The sequence below is a fragment of the Pristiophorus japonicus genome, chromosome 8 (assembly GCF_044704955.1).
Source record: "Pristiophorus japonicus isolate sPriJap1 chromosome 8, sPriJap1.hap1, whole genome shotgun sequence".
Classification (NCBI taxonomy): domain Eukaryota; kingdom Metazoa; phylum Chordata; class Chondrichthyes; family Pristiophoridae; genus Pristiophorus; species Pristiophorus japonicus.
Genome location: NC_091984.1, coordinates 92187004 through 92208443, shown reverse-complemented (window position 1 = coordinate 92208443; position 21440 = coordinate 92187004). Strand labels below are relative to the sequence as shown.

Below are 21440 nucleotides of genomic sequence, written 5' to 3'. Positions count from 1 at the left end.
TTTTTTCTCTCTCAATGGCAATGAGAACTCGTAGATACGGAGTTCTCATTGCTATTAATGAGAATGCTGTGGAATACTGTACCTAATTTGTTAAGCAGTCACATGTGACTGCTCCCTCTGCGTTCGAACCTGGAGGATGGGAGCGCGCTTCGCAGCGCGGGAAGAGAAGGCCTCCCCAACGGAATCTCACGCTCCTCCGGGACCACCAGGTACTTTTGTAAAAATTCTCCGGTCGGAGGCATTAATCCGAAAGAAGCCGCCAACCATAATTTCAGGGCCTATACTCCAGGTATAGTCTCACCAGGGCCCTATATAATTGCAGTAAAGCATCTTTACTGCAGAGGTGGAGATCTTTATTGGGGAAGGAGGAACACATTTTTCCAGAGAGGGATTTCTCAATCATCAATAGAAAAGCAACTCCCGCAGCCAAGACTAAAGAAAAAGATAAAACTATTTTACAAAAAACTTTAGTGATTTGCCTACATGGAAAAAATATTAACCCATTTCTTCTCTTTACAGAGGCTGATAGACCAGCACTTTTTTGTTTTCATCTCCCATCAAATGTTGAGAGTTGTTTAATACTGGAGGCAGAACACTCCACGGCATGTTGATTCACTCTTGGCACAAAAAAAATCTGCAAATACATCGTTAAAACAAACAATATACACACTCCCTCCTCTTGGATATACTCTCACATGCTTGGTATTAGACATAATACTACTGAAAGTGCTTTTTAACTTACAAATGCAAAGAGTGGACAACATATAAAACACACAGTGTCATGTTTGTAACCTTCACATAACTGTAACCTTTATGTAACAACACTGTACACACCTGAGAAATGCACACCTTGACCACAGGGGGTGAACTTGTGGGAGACACTCCTCACCTGGTCATCCAGGTATATAAAGAGAGGTCCCACGCAGGGTCATCACTTCTTGGTCCTGTGAATAAAGGTTAGGGTCAGAGTGACCTTGTCTCCAGTATGTGTCTCGTGTTGATTTGCTGTAGTGTGTAAGGACACAACATTTGGCGACGAGAAACAGGAATCAACGACTCAAGGGAATGGCCACCGGTAGCACGGAGGAATGGTACTGTGTTGGTGAGGAATGGGACGATTTCGTCGAGAGGCTTCAGCAGAGCGTTGTCCCGAAGGACTGGCTGGGAGCGGCAGCGGCTGACAAGCGAAGGGCGCATCTACTGACCAGCTGTGGACCTAAGACGTATACGCTTATGAAAGACCAGCTCACACCCGAGAAGCCGGCGGACAAGACCTTCGAGGACCTCAGCAAACTGATCGGTGAGCACCTCAAACCGGTGAGTAGTATACACATGGCCCGACGTCGGGAAGGGCAGAGCATACCGGACTTCGTTGCGGACCTTCGGCGCTTGGCCAACCTCCAAGTTCACAGACGCCTGCAGGGGGGAGATGTTACAGCAGTTCTTCATTGAGGGCATTGGTCATGCTGGGATTTTTAGGAAGCTAATTGAGACCAAGGACTTGATCTTAGAAGCAGCGGCGTCGATGGCTCAAATCTTCATGGCGGGGGAGGAGAAAACCAAGATCATATACGCGCGTAACTCTGCTCTCAACGTGGTGATGGAGCAGGGAGTTAACATGGTAAACGCGACTCAGAACCCCATAGGCAGGCAAGGGCAATTCGACATAAAACCAGGCAGTAACAGACTATAGGGTGGGTCCTCAACAGAGACAATGGCAGGTTGAACGGACATTTGCACCATCACAAGGGACAATACGTCCCGGGATGGGACCATTGACACCCACAAAGAGTGCTCAAGAGTAATCAAAGAGACAATCAGAGAGAAATGCCTGGTAACAGCTCTTTTGTTCACATCAATCTCAGCCCATGCTGGAGGTGCGGGAGCAAACATGCTGCGAAGACCTGCCAGTTTCAACAATTCATCTGCAGAAATTGTAACTTGAGTGGACATTTAGCCAGGATGTGCAGGAAGCCCGCAGCGAGGCTGGGTTTACGAAGTGGATGAACCACAAGTGGGGTCTGCAAGACAGGGGTAAGCCTGGGACACAGAAATGGATGCTTAAGTTCAGCGGGTCCAGGTGGCAAACATCCACAGCTCATATCATCATAGGTGGCGTTTTTGTATGAGAGTACTGTTAAACAGCATCCCGGTACGCATGGAGCTGGACACAGGAGCCAGCCAGTCACTTATGAGTGTCCAACAATTCGAGAAACTGTGGCCACTCAGCGCGAGCAGACCCAAACTAGAACGCATTGACACGCAACTACGGACGTACACAAAGAAATCATCCCAGTGCTCGGCAGTGCAATGTTGGTGGTCACACATAATGGATCTCAGAACCGGCTGTCACTCTGGATTGTCCCGGGAAATGGTCCCGCGCTTTTGGGGAGGAGCTGGCTAGCCGAGATGAACTGGAAATGGGGGGGGGGGGGGATGTGCACACCATTTCATCTGTGGAGCGAAGTTCATGCTCACAGGTCCTACAAAAGTTCGAGTCATTATTTCAACCTGGCGTCGGGACTTTCAAAGGCACCAAAGTAAGGATTCGCATCACCCCGGACGCCACACCAGCGCACCACAAAGCCAGAGCTGTGCTGTATGTGATGCGGGAGAAAATTGAGTGTGAGTTGGACAGGTTGCTAAGAGAGGGCATAATTTTGCCCGTTGAATTCGCGACTGGGCAAGCCCCATCGTCCCTGTTCTAAAAACAGATGGCTCAGTCAGGATCTGTGGCGGCTACAAGGCCACCATCAACCGAGTGTCCCTTCAGGACCAATACCTGCTTCCGAGAGCGGAGGATCTTTTTGCCACGCTGGCAGGCGGCAAGCTGTTCACCAAGTTGGACCTCACTTCGGCCTACATGACCCAGGAACTGGCCGAAGAATCCGAGCTACTGACCACCATTACCACGCACAAGGGGCTGTTTGTCTACAACAGGTGTCCATTTGGCATTCGGTCAGCAGCTGCTATCTTTCAGAGGAACATGGAAAGCCTGCTCAAATCCATCCCCGGAACAATCGTATTTCAGGACGACAGCCTTATCACGGGTCGAGACACCGAGGAACACCTCCACAACCTGGAGGAGGTGCTATGCCGACTGGACCAGGTAGGCCTGCGACTAAAGAAGTCCAAGTGTGTGTTTTTGGCTCGAGAGGTCGAGTTTTTGGGCAGGAGGGTTGCCGCAGACGGGATCCGGCCCACCGAATCCAAAACGGAGGCGATCCATCGCACACCCAAGCCCGGCAACACATCAGAGTTGCGTTCATTTCTGGGACTATTGAACTATTTCGGGAACTTTCTACCGAAGTTAAGCACATTGCTGGAGCTGCTACACGTGCTCCTGCGCAAGGGTTGCGAGTGGTTTTGGGGGGACTGTCAGGAACGGGCTTTCAATCGGCACGGAACCTGCTTTGTTCTAATAAGTTATTGACCCTGTACTACCCCTGTAAGAAATTGGTTTTGACATGCGATTCATCATCCTATGAGGTTGGGTGCGTGTTGCAACAGAGTAATGATGAGGGCCAACTCCAACCTGTGGCTTATGCCTCCAGATCGCTCTCCCAAGCAGAAAGGGGATATGGGATGGTTGAAAAGGAAGCACTCGCATGTGTCGACGGGGTGAAAAAGATGCACCAGTAACTTTTTGGCAGAAGGTTCGAGTTAGAAACGGACCACAAGCCATTAACATCCCTGTTGTCCGACAGCAAAGCTGTCAATGCCAATGCGTCAGCTCGCATACAGCGATGGGCTCTCACGCTGGCTGCGTATGACTACACCATACGGCACCGGCCAGGCACCGAAAATTGCGCTGACGCGCTCAGCAGGCTTCCACTGGCCACCACTGAGGGGGCAGCGGAGCAAAGCGCGGAAATGGTCATGGCTGTCGATGCCTTTGACAGCGCAGGCTCCCACATCACAGCCCACCAGATCAAAACCTGGACAAACAGAGATCTCCTCCTATCTCTGATTAAGAAATGTGTCCTGACTGAGGACTGGGCGCCCGCACACGAAGCATGCCCTGAAGAGGTCAGACCGTTTCACAGACGGATGGATGAACTCTCCAGCCAAGCCGACCACCGACTATGGGGCAGCCGGGTAGTCATGCCCCAGAGGGGTAGGGAAGTATTCATCAGGGAACTCCACAGTGAGCACTCAGGCATCGTGCTTCTGAAGGCCATTACCCAGTGACATTTATGATGGCTGGGAATTGATGCAGACCTGGAACACTGTTCACAGGTGCACGACGTGTGCCCAGCTGGGCAATGCCCCCAGGGAGGCCCCACTCAACCCGTGGCCCTGGCCCACCAAGCCATGGTCACGTATTCACGTCGACGACGCGGGCCCGTCCATGGGAAAAATGTTCCTCATTGTTGTTGATGCGTACTCGAAATGGATCAAATGCATCATATTGAATTCTTGCACAACATCCACCACAGTGAAGAGTCTGCGTGCGGTCTTTGCGACCCATGACTTGCCGGACATCCTAGTTGGCGACAACGGCCTGTGTTTCACTAGCTATGAATTCCGGGAGTTCATGTCGGGTAATGGCATCAAACATGTCAGGACAGCACCGTTGAAGCTGGCTTCCAATGGCCAGGCGGAACGTATGGTCCAAATCATAAAACAAGGCATGCTCCGGATTCAAGGACCCTCCCTTCAATACCGTTTACAGGTCCCGACCGCACTCGCTCACGGGGGTCCCGCCAGCGGAACTACTCATGAAACATACACTAAAAACTCGACTGTCCCTCATTCATCCAGTCTTGTCAGACATTGTTGAGGGCAAGCGCCAGTCCCAAAATGAGTGCCACGACCGTAACTCAAAGGGGAGATGGATAGAAATCGATGATCCTGTATTTGTTCTTAATCACACTGTGGGGCCCAAGTGGCTCGAGGGTACTGTAATTGGTAAAGAGGGGAATAGGATCATAGTGGTCCGACTCAACAATGGACAGCTATGCTGCAAGCATCTGGACCAAGTTAAAAAAAAAAGGTTCAGCATGGACACTGAGGAAAATCATGAGATGCTGCCCACACCACTGCCAGTGAACGAGCAACAAGAACCGTCAGCAGCATGCACAGTCCCTGCGGTCAGCCCGGACGAGCCGGAATCACCACAGGTGACAAAGACGCATGCCAAGGCTCAACAACCAGAGCCCCAACTGCAGTGCTCCACGAAAGAGCGTCGACCGCCTGAAAGAATCTTTGACCCAAAGACGTGGGGGGAGGTGATGTCATGTTTGCAACCTTCACATAACTGTAACCTTTATGTAACAACACTGTACACTGCATACACCTGAGAAATGCACACCTTGACCACAGGGGGTGAACTTGTGGGAGACACTCCTCACCTGGTCATCCAGGTATATAAAGGGAGGTCCCATGCAGGGTCATCACTTCTTGGTCCTGTGAATAAAGGTACAGGTCACAGAGTGACCTTGTCTCCAGTATGTGCCTCGTGTTGATTTGCTATAGTGTGTAAGGACACAACACACAGCTCCCTCTGGAATCCATCTACCCTCCTTGTATAGAATCAGCAATTTCAACATAGAAGGGTGCCCTTTTGCCTGACAACATTCTGTGTTGGAGCTATCTGTAGTATTCGCATCTTGTTACTCGTGCCCTGTATCCTTTAATATTTTTTCTTCAAATGTTTATCTAATTTTCAATTATGATGCATTCAGTCGGAACTCAGTTTGCACTTCTTGGTTCCTAACTTCAACTGTTCTTTATAGGAAAGAACTTGTTGCATGCAAACACAAGGTTGTCTTGTAAAAATTAGAAATTTAAATATTTAAATAGAATGGGAGAATCCCTATTCAGTCAAATATTTTAATTAATTACATCGAATGTACAGCATAGAAACAGGCCATTCGGCCCAACTAGTCCAAGCGGTGGTTATGCTCCACAAGAGCCTCTTTCCACCCTACTTCATTTCACCCTATCAAATTATCATAACAACATAAGAAATACGAGCAAGAGTAGGCTATTTGGCCCCTCAAGTCTACATCATAGCTGATCCGATCATGGACTCAGCTCCACTTCCCTGCCTGCTCCCCATATCCCTTTATTCCCTTATCACTCAAAAATCTGTCGATCTCCGCCTTAAATATAATCAATGACCCAGCCTCCACAGCTCTCTGTGGCAGAGAATTCCATAGATTTACAACCCTCAGAAGAAATTCCTCCTCATCTGAGTTTTAAATGGGCGACCCCTTATTCTGAGACTATGTCTCCTAGTTTTAGTTTCCCCTATGAGTGGAAATATCCTCTCTGCATCCACCTTGTCGAGCCCCCTCATTATCTTATATGTTTTGATAAGATCACCTCTCATTCTTCTGAACGCCAATGAATATAGGCCCAAACTACTCAACCTATCTTCATAAGTCAATCCTCTCATCGTCGGAATCAACCAAGTGAACCTTCTCTGAACAGCCTCCAATGCAAGTATATCCTTCCTTAAATACGGAGATCAAAACTGTATGCAGTACTCCAGATGTGGCCTCGCCAATACCCTGTAAAGTTGTAGCAGGACTTCTCGGCTTTTATACTCTATGCCCATTGCAATAAACGCCAACATTCCATTTGCCTTCCTGATTACTTGTTGTACCTGCATACTCATTTTTTGCATTTCATGCACAAGGACCCCCAGGTCCCTCTGTACTGCAGCACATTGCAATTTTTCTCCATTTAAATTATAATTTGCTTTTCTATTTTTTCTGCCAAAGTGAATAACCTCATATTTTCCCACATTATACTCCATCTGCCAAATTTCTGCCCACTCACTTAGCCTGTCTATATCACTTTGCAGATTTTGTGTGTCCTCCTCATAATTTGCTTTCCCACCCATCTTTGTATCATCAGCAAACTCAGTTACATTACACTTGGTCCCTTCATCCAAGTCATTAATATAGATTGTAAATAGTTGAGGCTCCAGCACCGATCCCTGCAGCACTCCACTAGTTACTGTTTTCCAACCGAAAAATAACCCATTTATCCCGACTCTCTGTTTTCTGTGAGTGAGCCAATCCTCTATCCATGCTAATATATTACTCCCAACCCCATGAACTTTTATCTTTGTGCAGTAACCTTTTATGTGGCACCTTATCGAATGCATTCTGGAAGTCCAAATACACCACATCCACTGGTTCCCCCTGCTCATTACATCCTCAAAGAACTCCAGCAAATTTGTCAAACGTGATTTCCTTTCATAAAACCATGCTGACTCTGCTTGATTAAATTATGCTTCTCCAAAAGTCCTGCTACTGCTTCCTTAATAATGGACTCCAGCATTTTCCCAACGACAGATGTTAGGCTAACTGGTCTATAAGAACATAAGAATTAGGAACAGGAGTAGGCCATCTAGCCCCTCGAGCCTGCTCCGCCATTCAATAAGATCATGGCTGATCTGGCCGTGGACTCAGCTCCACTTACCCGCCCGCTCCCCGTAACCCTTAATTCCCTTATTGGTTAAAAATCTATCTATCTGTGACTAGAATACATTCAATGAGCTAGCCTCAACTGCTTCCTTGGACAGAGAATTTCACAGATTCACAACCCTCTGGGAGAAGAAATTCCTTCTTAATTCGGTTTTAAATTGGCTCCCCCGTATTTTGAGGCTGTGCCCCCTAGTTCTAGTCTCCCCGACCAGTGGAAACAACCTCTCCGCCTCTATCTTGTCTATCCCTTTCATTATTTTAAATGTTTCTATAAGATCACCCCTCATCCTTCTGAACTCCAACGAGTAAAGACCCTGTCTACTCAATCTATCATCATAAGGTAACCCCCCCTCATCTCTGAAATCAGCCTAGTGAATCGTCTCTGTACCCCCTCCAAAGCCAGTATATCCTTCCTTAAGCAAGGTGACCAAAACTGCACGCAGTACTCCAGGTGCGGCCTTACCAATACTCTATACAGTTTCCTGCTATCTGTCTGCCTCCTTTTTTAAATAGGGACGTTACATTTGCGATTTTCCAATCCAGTGGGACCTCCCCAGAATCCAGGGAATTTTGGTAAATTACAACCAATGCATCCACTATCTCTGCAGCCACTTCTTTTAAAGACTCTCGTGTCCGCCTTTAGTCCCATTATTTTACCAAGTACTACTTCTTTAGTGATAGTGAATGTATTAAGTTCCTCTCTCTCTATAGCCCCTTAATTATCCACTATTGGGATGTTTTTAGTGTCTTCTACCATGAAGACCAATACAAAATTTGTTCAACGTCTCTGCCATTTCCCTGTTCCCCATTATTAATTCCCCAGTCTCATTTTGTGCTAGTTTCCTTTCATAATCTATCTTCCCTCTCTATCATTTTTTCATCGTTCTTTGCTGACTTTTAAAAGTTTTCCAATCCTCTGGCCTCCCACTAGACTTTGCCACATTGTATGCCCTAGTTTTCAATTTGATACATTCAATTTGGTTCATTCTCAGGTTGGCAATCGTAACCAGTGGGGTGCCGCAGGGATCAGTGCTGAGACCCCAACTATTTACAATCTATATTAACGACTTAGAGGAAGGGACCGAGTGTGACGTAGCCAAGTTTGCTCACAATACAAAGATGGGAGCAAAAGCAATACGTGAGGAGGATACAAACAATCTGCAAAAGGACATAGACAGGCTAAGTGAGTGGGCAAAAATTTGGCAGATGGAGTATAATGTTGGAAAGCGTGAGGTCATACTCTTTGATTTTTTTCTGCCAAAGAGCACGTTATTATTTAAATGGATAAAGATTGCAAAATGCTGCAGTACAGCGGGACCTGGGGGTACATGTGCATGAAACACAAAAGGTTAGTATGCAGGTACAGCAAGTGATCAGGAAAGCCAATGGAATCTTGGCCTTTATGCAAAGGGGATGGAGTATAAAAGCAGGGAAGTCTTGTTACAGTTCAGAGAAGGTTCGCTAGGTTGATTCCGGAGGTGAGGGAGTTGACTTATGAGTAAAGGTCGAGTAGGTTGGGCATCTACTCATTGGAATTCAGAAGAATGAGAGGTGATCTTATCGAAATGTATAAGATTATGAGGGGGCTTGACGGGGTGGATGCAGAGAGGATGTTTCCACTGAGAGGGGAGACTAGAACTAGAAGGCATAATTTTAGAAAAGAGGCCGCCCATTTAAAACTGAGATGAGGAGAAATTTCTTCTCTGAGTGTTATGGATCTGTGGAATTCGCTGCCTGAGAGAGCTGTGGAAGCTGGGACATTGAATAAATTAAAGCAGAAGTTGACATTTTTTTAAACGATAAGGGAATAAGGGGTTATGGAGAGCGGGCAGGGAAGTGGACCCGAGTCCATGATCGGATCAGCCATGATCGTATTAAATGGCGGAATAGGCTCGAGGGGCCATATGGCCGACTCCTGCTCCAATTTCTTATGTTCTTATACCATCCCTTATTTCCTTAGCCACGGATGTTTATCCCTTTTCTTAGTCTTTCCTTCTCATTGGGATATATTTTTGTTGCGAGTTATGAAATATCTCCTTAAATGTCTGCCACTGCTCCTCAACCGTCCCTCAATCTATTTTCCCAGTCCACTTTAGCCAACTCTGCTTTCATATCTTTGTAGTCTCCTTTATTTAAGCTCAGGACACTGGTTTGAGATCCAACTTTCTCACCCTCCAACTGAATTTGAAATTCAACCATGTTCCTAGAGGATCCTTTACTAGGAGATCGTTTATTAATCCTGTCTTATTACACAGTACCAGATCTCACAGTGCCTGCTCCCTGGTTGGTTCCACAATGTACTGTTCAAGGAAACTATCCCAGTTACACTATGAACGCTTCCTCAAGGCTACCCTGGCCAATTTGCTTTGTCCAATCAATATGAAGGTTAAAATTGCCCATGATTATGTCATTACTTTTTTTTAAACAAGCCTCCATTTTTTCTGGATTTATACTCCGTCCAATAGTGTAGCTACTGTTAGGGGGCCTATAGACTACACCACCAGCGACTTTTTCCCCTTATTATTCCTTATCTCCACCCAAACTGATTCAATATCTTGATCTTCTGAGGCAATATTGTTTCTCACTAGTGCACTGATTTCATCCTTTATTAACAGTGCTACCCCACCTCCTTTTCCTTTTTATCTGTCTTTCCGAATTGTCAAATACACTAATATTTAGTTCCCAGTCTTGGTCATCTTGCAACCACATCTCTGTAATGGCCATCAGATCATACCCATTCATATCTATTTGTGCCGTCAACTCATCTATTTTGTTATGAATGTTGCATGCATTCAGACAAAGAGCTTTTTAAAAAAAAAAATTTTTTCCTGCTTTGACCCCACTTTCTGATTCACCTTTATGGTTATACATTCTGTCCCTTCCTGACATGTTCTGGTTTTGATTTCCCTCAGTGCTACCCTGCTCTATTGTCTTCTCCTTATTCTTTGACTTTTTAAATTTTGCTCACCTGAACCCTAATTTCCCCCCCCCCCCCCCCCCCGACTAATTAGTTTAAAACCCTCTCTACAGCCCTAGTTATTTGATTCTATTCGATTCCTTTCTCCCTCATGTGTTTATGTAGCTTCCGCTTAATTGCATCTATGCAATTTGGCTCATCATCTCCTTGTGGTAGCGAGTTCGACATTTAACCACTCCCTGGATAAAGAAATGTCTCCTAAATTCTCATTTGGATTTATAAGTGGCCATGTTATATTTATGGCCCCTAGTTTTGGTCTTTCCCACAAGTGGAAACATCTTCTCGAAATCTACCCTATCAAATCCTTTATCAGATCATTCCTCAGTCTTCTCTTTTCTAGAGAAAAGATCTCTCGTCCGTTGAGCCTTTCCTGATAAGGTATAACCTCTCAGTTCTGGTTTTAAATTAAATTAAGGTTTACAAGCTGTCATGGGAGTCTATTGGACAGCCTGAGAAATTTGCAAACCAAGTTTGACACCATGTTGAATTTACACTCTGTGTGGTATTAAACCAAAATGGTGCGAGACTACCCTCTCAAGGATTCTCACTCTGTAGAGGGCCCAGAAGCAGGAAATGCTTTGCACCAACACGAAACTGGCAGTGTAAATTAAATTGATTGGCTATTGAAAATTGTAAAGTCCTGTCCCCTCAGTACAGATTCACACGAGGCATGTAGTGAAGTCAAGGTCACTCTGGACCTGTACCTTTATTTCACAGCTCTGGAATGCTGCACTTTCCTGAGACCTGTCCTTATATACCTGTCTCTTGCAAGTGCACCCCTGGTGGTAAGGTATGCTGGTGGTTACAGGTCATATCTTATTAGTCATGTATAGCATGTTAGGATACAGTTGTATATAATAATGCAAGATACATGACAAAAATGAACCACTTTTGGGACATCTTGCATATGAGAAACATCCATTTACTCATACTCTCTGCTTTCTATCATGCTGCCTTTCCTCTATCCATGCCATCACTTTACAAATACGACGCTTGTTAGCTAGAATATACAATAGATGATGTTTTTCCTATCCTTTGTTTTCCTGTGCAATGATACATATCATAAATAGTTCTGTTTCAAAAAATATATATAATATAGTATATTGTTTCTCAAGATGTATAAATTGAACTATTAGTAACACACATTGTTTTACAATTCCATGGGCATTTATAGTATGTTATCCATGGTGTCATTCTTTATGTCTGAACCTAGACTCATTTTTTTGAACAGGGGCACCACCCAGCTAAGCTGGTCTCATCCCCACCAGGCATCCACAGGCACACATGTCCAGTGGGGTCAATGGGTTGCAATCAATTACAAAGGCCCTAGTTTACTTTTTACCTCACTAGCTTAGGACACAATGCCAATTGTAGCAACCCCAATGCCACCTGGCTGAGACTAATTAACTCAACACAGGCCAGGAATTTAACTTGGTACCTGCCTGGTCGACAAGACTCAGTGTAACAGCACACAATGTATTTGCATCAAAAAATATTTAAAGTACTTTACCAAATACAATGAGTAAAAATCCTTACTCAATATAGAAAGAAGAAAAACAACTTGCATTTATATAGTGCTATGCATAGCCTCAGGATATCCCAATTGCTTCACAGCCAATTAAGTACTTTTGAAGTATAGCCACTGATGTAGTGTAGGGAAACGCGACAGCCAAGTTGCACACAGAACGGTTCCATAAACATCAATAATAATCTGTTTTAGTGGTGTTGGATGAAGAATAAATATGTTGAGGATACCAGGAGAACTCCCTGCTCTTCGAAAAGTGCCATGAAACTTTTTATGTCCACCTGAGAGGGAAGTCTAGGCCTCGGTTTAACATCTCATCCAAAAGATGGCACTACTGACAGTGCAGCACTCCCTCAGTACTGCACTGAAGTGTCAGCCTAGATTGTGCGCTCAAGTCTCTGGAGTGGGGCTTGAACCCATGACCCTTTTAATAGAGGAGAGAGTGCAAACACTGAGCCTAGGCTGGAAACTTGATGTCTCCAAGGGTAACTGAACGACACCTTGAATTGTGGTGGTAAAAACGCAGTTACTTCAGAAACCACCACTTTCAGCAAGACAGTTTACAAACAATTTGTTCTTAAATGGAGGAACTTGTATATCTACTAGGCTAGAAACAAGAAGCACAGCTTCATACTGTACCTTTGAGTCTTGTGTGTGAAAGATGTTGGGGTCGTCTGTGCTATCCACCATAATTTTAGGACGTTCGTTCTCCTTTGATGACTGAGAACTTCCAATGATGTCAGCACGTTGGGACTTGTGCCCTCCATGGCGATCTGCTCCCATGCGGTCACTGCTGGTGTTCCCCATTGTCCTGACAGTATTGGTGCTATTACTACTGTCAAAAATTCAAGAACAGTACAGCTCCACAAGCACTTTCCTGTCTGGGTATCGGAAATAAAAATAAAAACATACTCTTACTATAGAGTGGTGAAGGACACCAAATACCTGATTTATAAAAATAGACAGTCATATCTATTGAATGAAGTCTTTTCTATTCTGATTCATATTTTCCCCTAATTGGCCTTGGATTTTTATCTGTTGTTTTGCCTGTCCGAGGAGATTACATATCTGCTGGTGGGTAAGGGGTATCTAATTATGATGCTTCATGCATCATGACTGTGTGGGGCAGGCTTGATGGACTAGTTGGTCTATTCCTGCCCGTCATGTTTGCATGAATAAAGAATTTATGTTGACTCTATTTTGGTAAAGTAAACAGTTAAAAATAGCCATTGCAAATGGTGCCTGACATTAGCAAGTGGGACTAAACTGATCATGCCAGTTTAAATATTTTCAAACTGATAAAAAGGATTACCAAAATGTGTACAGCTCAACGTGGCACATAAATCATTGTCAGAGAAGCCTCAAGACTCTTCCACTTTTTTTCTCCATTGGCTGTGTTTGCATATTCCAAAAACTGTTGCTAATGTTTCAAAAAAATATTTAATGATAATAACTTTTGTTTATATAGTGCCTTTAATGTAGTAAAACATCCCAATGCACTTCACAGGAGTGTTACAAGACAAAACAGATAAATTTGACACCAAGCCACAAAAGAAGAAATTAAGGCAGAAGACTAAAAGCTTGGTTAAAGAGGTAGGTTTTAAGGAGCGTCTTAAAGGAGGAAGGAGAGGTTGAGAGGAAGAGGGGTTTAGGGAGGGAGTTCCAGAGCTTAGGGCCTAAACAGCTGAAGGCATGGCCACCGATGGTTTAGCAGTTATAATGAGCGATGTTCAAAAGGGCAGAATTTGAGGAGCGCAGACTTCTTGTGGGGTTGTGAGGCTGAAAAAGATTAGAGAGATAGGAAATTGAATACTGTAGAAAATGCAGTAATACATCCTTTACCAATTCAGTTCTTTACTGAAGTCTACATTAAGACATTAGCCAAAGGATTAATGGCTGTGGAACTTCATCCACTTGTTAATTTTCATTCAGCGAGAAGTAAATTAGATTCTCTCACTGTTGCAATTGACTAAGTAGTCTTAACAAGATCTTCCAGCAAGCTGGTATATATTTCTATACGAACACAATAGGAGCAGTAGGCCATACAGCCCTCCGAGCTTGTTTCGCAATGTGTGATTCAGCACAACACATTGTAATTGGAGATAGTGGCATCAGGAGAAAGGTAAAAGTCAATCTGTCTCAGCCAGAGAAATGGTGTGTAGGAAAGAGTAAACGGCCTTGGATTATTTACAAATTTTGTTGCATTATACAAATAAATTGTATGCTACAATGTGAAACGATAGCAGAAAAACAGACTCCACAGCTGGAAATCTTATAAACATAGAAACATAGAAAATAGGTGCAGGAGTAGACCATTCGGCCCTTCGAGCCTGCACTGCCATTCAATGAGTTCATGGCTGAACATGCAACTTCAGTACCCCATTCCTGCTTTCTCGCCATACCCCTTGATCCCCCTAGTAGTAAGGACTACATCTAACTCCTTTTTGAATATATTTAGTGAATTGGCCTCAACAACTTTCTGTGGTAGAGAATTCCACAGGTTCACCACTCTCTGGGTGAAGAAGTTTCTCCTCATCTCGGTCCTAAATGGCTTACCCCTTATCCTTAGACTGTGACCCCTGGTTCTGGACTTCAACATTGGGAACATTCTTCCTGCATCTAACCTGTCGAAACCCGTCAGAATTTTAACTGTTTCTATGAGATCCCCTCTCATTCTTCTGAACTCCAGTGAATACAAGCCCAGTTGATCCAGTCTTTCTTGATATGTCAGTCCCGCCATCCCGGGAATCAGTCTGGTGAACCTTCGCTGCACTCCCTCAATAGCAAGAATGTCCTTCCTCAAGTTAGACCAAAACTGTACACAATACTCCAGGTGTGGCCTCACCAAGGCCCTGTACAACTGTAGTAACACATCCCTGCCCCTGTACTCAAATCCCTTCGCTATGAAGACCAACATGCCATTTGCTTTCTTAACCACCTGCTGTACTTGTATGCCAACCTTCAATGACTGATGTATCATGACACCAAGGTCTCGTTGCACCTCCCCTTTTCCTAATCTGTCACCATTCAGATAATAGTCTGTCTCTCTGTTTTTACCACCAAAGTGGATAACCTCACATTTATCCACATTATACTTCATCTGCCATGCATTTGCCCATTCACCTAACCTATCCAAGTCACTCTGCAGCCTCATAGCATCCTTCTCGCAGCTCACACTGCCACCCAACTTAGTGTCATCCGCAAATTTGGAGATACTACATTTAATCCCCTCGTCTAAATCATTAATGTACAATGTAAACAGCTGGGGCCCCAGCACAGAACCTTGCGGTACCCCACTAGTCACTGCCTTCCATTCTGAAAAGTACCCATTTACTCCTACTCTTTGCTTCCTGTCTGACAACCAGTTCTCAATCCACGTCAGCACACTACCCCCAATCCCATGTGCTTTAACTTTGCACATTAATCTCTTGTGTGGGACCTTGTCGAAAGCCTTCTGAAAGTCCAAATACACCACATCAACTGGTTCTCCCTTGTCCACTCCACTGGAAACATCCTCAAAAAATTCCAGAAGATTTGTCAAGCATGATTTCCCTTTCACAAATCCATGCTGACTTGGACCGATCATGTCACCTCTTTCCAAATGCGCTGCTATGACATCCTTAATAATTGATTCCATCATTTTACCCACTACCGATGTCAGGCTGACCGGTCTATAATTCCTTGTTTTCTCTCTCCCTCCTTTTTTAAAAAGTGGGGTTACATTGTCTATCTTGACTGCTTTGATTCAACATTTTCCCTTCAGTTCTTGTTCTCCAGCAAACGATTGCATAGAATTGCTGCTAATAGGCAGGAGTACCTTAGTAGCCATAGAGCAAATATTAAAAATATAGACAATGTCCCAACACTCTGTAGGCCCTTGGACAAGACATTCCTTGGGATTGTGGCTCTTGCCAAAACACTGCCATAGTGCCTTAAAGGAACATACAAGGTTCAGTAAAGGAGTGAATAACCTAGTTTAATTTGAAGGTTAATGCGAGAATTACCTAAAGACTCAAAATTGCCGTAAACACCAAAAATCTAGGAGCCAAAGGTTGAGAAGGATCAGCAAAAAACAGAACACTGATGGCAGAGGATTGGAAAGGGTCATCATTATAAAAGGAGAAGATGCATTAAGCAACAGAGTTTTTCAGAAGCCAGAAGTCACTGGACAGAAGCAAAGACTACCCTGAACGGGACAAAACACAAAACGCTCATGTCTTTTCCCAATGAGTCCCAAGCCAGACAGTCAAGATTTGTTGGAGATATCTGTAATCCTGAATCTTACACAATATTGTATCAAAGGAAAATAAAAGAATACACACAAGTCAGGGTGATCAAACTATTTTGCAGAACACTTTGGCGCAGACCAATTATGAAGGTACCTGTAGCAATATTTAACAATACACATTGAAGAAATAAGCATTGTACATCAAAAAGATGATTAGCAAGACTATCTCTGCATCTGGCATTGGAAGCCCAACACATAATCGTAATAGAAACATAGAAATTTACAGCGCAGAAAGGAGACCATTTCAGCCCATCGTGTCCACGCCGGCCGACAAAGAGCCACTCGGCCCTCGGTCAGCAGCCTTGAAGGTTACATATAATCCTATGAACAATGACGGAAAGGCAAAGAGCAGCCAGCCCAACTGCGACATCCCTTACATTGAAACATTCTACACTCTACCCCAACCGGAGCCATGTGATCTCCTGGGAGAGGCAAAAAACCAGATTAAAAACCCAGGCCAATTTAATGAGAAAACAAATCTGGGAAAATTCCTCTCCGACCCATCCAGGTGATCGAAACTAGTCCAGATCACCTTGCCGTACTAACCATTGTATCTGCGCCGGCCAACAAAAGGTCATCCAGTCTAATCCCAATTACCAGCTCTAGGTCCATAACCCTGCAGGTTACTGCACTTTAAGTGCCCATCCAACCATCTCTTAAAAATGGTGAGGGTTTCTGCATCCACCACTCTTCCAGGCAGCGAGTTGCAGATCCTCACAACCCTCTGCGTAAAGAAGCTCCCCCTCAAATCCCCTCTAAATCTTGCACCAACCACCTTGACCTATGCCCCCTCGTAATAGACCCCTCCACCAATGGAAATAGACCCTTACTATCCACTATGTCCAGGCCCCTCAATATTTTGTACACCTCAATGAGGTCTCCTCTCAACCTCCTCTGTTCCAAATGAAAACAAACCCAGCTTATCCAATCTGTCCTCATAACTAAGATTCTCCATTCCAGGCAGCATCCTAGTAAATCTCCTCTGCACCCTCTCTCGTGCAATCATATCCTTCCTATAATACGGCGACCAGAACTGCACGCAATACTCCAGTTGTAGCCTAACCAGAGTATCATACAATTTAAGCATAACCTCCCTGCTCTTATATTCTATGCCTCGGCCAATAAAGGCAAGCATTCCGTATGCCTTCTTAACCACCTTATCCATTTGGCCTGCTACTTTTCAGGGATCTGTGGACCAATGGTGGAGCTTTGGAGGCATGGCCTGATCATTTGGAGCCTGGAGCTGTGAGAGAAGGATCTTGCTGCTGTTGCTCCTGCCTGGAAGGCCTTTGTGAGACCTGTGAAACAGCCCAGGAAGAGGAGGAGGGGGCTTACTACAATTCCAATCCATCCAGAGGGAGAGGAGAGCAGGAAATTCAACAACTTCATTACTTTTACAAAGAGTTGGAGAGAGGGGGAAAAAGAACAACTATCCAGTGTGGAAGGAGGGAGAAACTTCATCAACCAAAGGTGGGTGTGTTTTGGTGCATTCCCCTAAAGACTTTGTTGCATCGGTGGGGGGAGGAAAGACGATCAGTTCGACGGCCGGAACATCGCGGGGGGTGTGTGTGTGTGGAAGTGTGTGTGGGGGTCTTGCTTACAGCTAGGCCCCACACACCACTGAAGCACCCCTCCCCCATTGCCTAGCCTGGGCTAGCTGGAGCTACCTGGCTGAAGACTGATTAATTACCCTAATTACCCTATTTAACATCGTTGGGAGTGTGTGCCTGGGTGGCTCCAGCTACCCCAGGTGAAGACATCTTCTCCCCCCGCACCCGAAGACCATCTACAAAGACTGTGTTTTTTTGCCATCTGGGGAGTGCACCCCAAGAAACACCCACCCATCGCTGTGAGGGGCGACCTGCCCTCGCAGCTTCCCTCTTTCCCAACCCCCTCCTCCTTCTCTGTCTCTCCCCTCTCTCTCCGAGAGCCCTTTCCTCCTAATTGAAAAAAACAATTAAGACAACTGAGCAGAAATAGCAAGGCCCCTCCCCAATTGTCAACTAGGGGAGAGGTGTGCCTCATTGAGAGCTCCTCTGCTCATACACTTAAACGAGCCCAATTTAAGAACATTAAGGCCTGTGACTTTGGGGTGGGTGTAGCCCTTAAAGGGACCCCGTGATGGCGACCCCATCCACGCCGGTGGCAGGGCCAGCTAAGACGTACGCGCAGGCGGCGTCCACATCCACGGCGCCTCCTGCGGCCCTGCCACCATTCAGACTTATAACAAAAAAAACACGGGGTCAAGCGCTACACTCACCCCACAATGAGCATCGAGGAGTGCGTGCGGGCAATGGCTGGGGTAGTCGGCCCCTCGGCCATTGTCGCAGCCTCCAAGATGTCTGGGAAGGCTGTATTCTTCCTGGGGTCGGAGCGGGCGGTGTCCCTGGCCCTTGAAAAGGGGCTCACGGTGGGCGGGACGTTCCTGCCGGTGGACTGTCTCGAAGCCACCGCGCAGAGGGTCATCCTTTCTAACGTCCCGCCCTTTGTTCCTGCTGGGCTCCTCCTCCCTCACCTACACCAACTGGGGGAAGGTAAGGTCATGGATCAACCCCATACCGCTCGGCCTCAGGGAGAACAGCCTGCGCCACGTCTTCTCCTTCCGCCGCCAGCTCTTTGTCCGGCTGGCGCGGGAGGAGACGACAGAGGGTAGTTTTAATGTGGTGCACGAGGGGACTGCCTACCGCGTCTTCTGGACGTCGGACGGCATGCGGTGCCATGCCTGTAGGGAGGTGGGGCATGTTCGTAACAACCGAGGGCGGCCAAGGCTGGCGCCGCCGCCACACCTCCCCCTAGTAGCGTCCGCGTGCCGGGAGCTGTGGGTGCGCGGGCATCGTCGGGGGCCTTTGTATTCACGGCCTCCGGCAGGGGGGAGGGAGAGCGTCTGAGCGGAAAGGTGGTGCGGAGGAAGGCGAAACATCTCGAGGCGGGTCCCCTCAGTGCGCCAGACAGCCCGATCACCGCGCTCGGCCCAACCTCGTCACCGGCGAGCGCGGGGTGCCCTAAGCCCGTGCCCGAGCCCTTGACCAATTTCACAGAGGGGCTCGGGCAAGATAAGAAAAAGGGGGGGGGGGTGTGGAGCGGGAGGCCTCGGCAGCCCTCCCAGGAACAAAAGGAGGCGCCGCTCCAATGAGGCGGAGGGGGAACAACATCCCTCCACGGAGGAGTCGGTGCCCGCCGCGTGTGTCCCGCGTCCCCCACCAGCGCCTCCAAACTGCGCCATAGGCAAGAGAAATCTGTCCCCGGGGAGGGTGGGGCAGTCGAGGCTGCCCAGCCTCTGCTTCCCGGGATGGCGTGGAAGATCTGCCTGTCGTGGGGGGGCATGGGGCCAGCGGAGGAATGCGTAGCCGCCGGGTCGAGCGTCCCAGGGACTGAGGCGGGTGGGGCCAAAAAGGCCGAGCCCGCCCAGCTATTAGCCAACTTTCCCCGGGAGTCGCTCGACCCGGAAGAAACACAAAATGTTAACAATTTTAATGATTCTGTACACACTGGGCCGGGGGGTGGCGGCGGGGAAGGGGAAGAACACCAACCCTCGCCCCCTACTTTGGAGCTGGGGGACTGGGTAGACCTGGAGAATTTCCTAAACCAGGTCTCTGTGTTCCCCGGTTCTTGGGGTGGAGGAGGAACACCTTCCGCTGTCGCTTCCCGACCCAGCACCGCTTTTAAAAGAGCCCAGTGGGGACTCCTCTGCCGACGATCCTGGGGGTGGGATCGGGGCAGAGCCAGGGCCGGATGGAGCGGCCAGGGCCGGATGGAGCGGCCAGGCCGTTTGCTGTACCTCGTGTGGTCGACGGGCCGGCTGCTGGCGGTGACCTCCCGGAGGGGGACGGGAACGGGGACTCGGTGGGGGACGAAGGAGAAGATCTCGAGTCCATCGCCAATGAGGCAGTGGATCTCCTCGTGCCCGCCGTTGAGTCACCCCTCATTCCTGTAAAGGAACTCCGGGACTTTTTGGTCCAGAGCCAAGGTCGCCGCAACCGAGCCCATCTGGCCCTGGAAAGATGGTCCGAGCCGGGGCTGCTCATCGCGTCCGTCCGCGCCACCGCTAAAACCATGGCCGCAGGCGGGCCTTTGTCAAAGGCGCAAGGCCTTGAGCTGCGCTAGCTCAAAAGGTTCCTCGCTGGGCTGCTGAAGGAGTGGAGGTCAACAAACGACTCCACTCCCCCCCCCCCCACAATAGGTTAGGTAGAGGTTGCACTATGCTTTTGTCATGAAGATAACCATAGCCAGCCTCAACATCAACGGCGGCAGAGGCACGCCGTAGATTTAACAATTTTTCGCTCCTGCGGGAGGGGAATTTTGCGGTGTGCTTCCTGCAAGAAACCCACACCGTTCTGGGAGACGAAGCCACGTGGCTCCTGGAATGGCAAGGAGAGGTCCGCATGAGCCACCTCACCGCCACTTCTTGTGGGGTGGCCATCTTGCTGGCCCCGCATTTTCAGCCGAAGATCTTGGGGGTCGAGGAGCCCGTGCCAGGCCGCTTGCTGCACGTCACGGTTCGTCTGGGGGATGTGCCGCTCCATCTCGTGAACGTGTGCGCCCCTCAGCCCGGCCCACAGCAAACGCGCTTCTTCGAAGAAGTGTCCGTTCTTCTTGGCTCCGTCGACGTCGGCGACTGCATTGTCCTTGGGGGGGGATTTTAACTGCACCCTCGAGGCGAGGGACCGCTCCGGTGCCCCGCAGAGCATAACGGCGATCGAGAAGTTGAGGGACCTGGTCGGGTCCTTCGACTTGGTGGACGTCTGGCGAAATCTCCACCCCGACTCCAGCGCCTTTACTTGGGTGAGGCCTGGAGTAGGATGGTCCAGAATCGACCGCCTTTACGTGTCTTGGGCATACGTTTCCTGCGTCCCAGCGGCCTCCATGCGGCTGGTGCCGTGTTCGGACCACCACCTGGTGTGGGCGGAGCTCGCTTCACTCCGTGCGAGGACGGGGTCCACGTACTGGCATTTTAACAACCAGCTGCTGGAGGACGAGCGATTCCAGGACTCGTTCCGTCGTTTCTGGGCCGACTGGAGAAGGAAGCAGGGGGGCTTCCCCTCCTTGAGGCTATGTTGGGACGTGGGCAAGGTTCACGTCCGCGTCTACTGTCAAGAGTACGCGAGGGGGTCGACCAAGAGGCGGGCGGCCAGGGTCGGGCGCCTAGAAAAAGAGGTGCTCGACCTGGAGTCCCGTCTCGGTCAAGTCGTCGAGGACCCGGCCCTGCGG

General features: G+C 47.7%; 1 protein-coding gene across 1 annotated transcript in view; it reads right to left on the bottom strand.

Moving 5' to 3' along the window:
* Positions 1–21440, bottom strand: part of LOC139268628 (5'-AMP-activated protein kinase subunit beta-2-like) — an 85333-nt gene that overhangs the window by 57925 nt on the left and 5968 nt on the right. Inside the window, exon 2 of the mRNA XM_070887088.1 lies at positions 12584–12825. Within this exon, the coding sequence (XP_070743189.1) occupies positions 12584–12751 (168 nt within the window). The 5' untranslated portion in view covers positions 12752–12825. The remainder of the gene's footprint in view (positions 1–12583; positions 12826–21440) is intronic.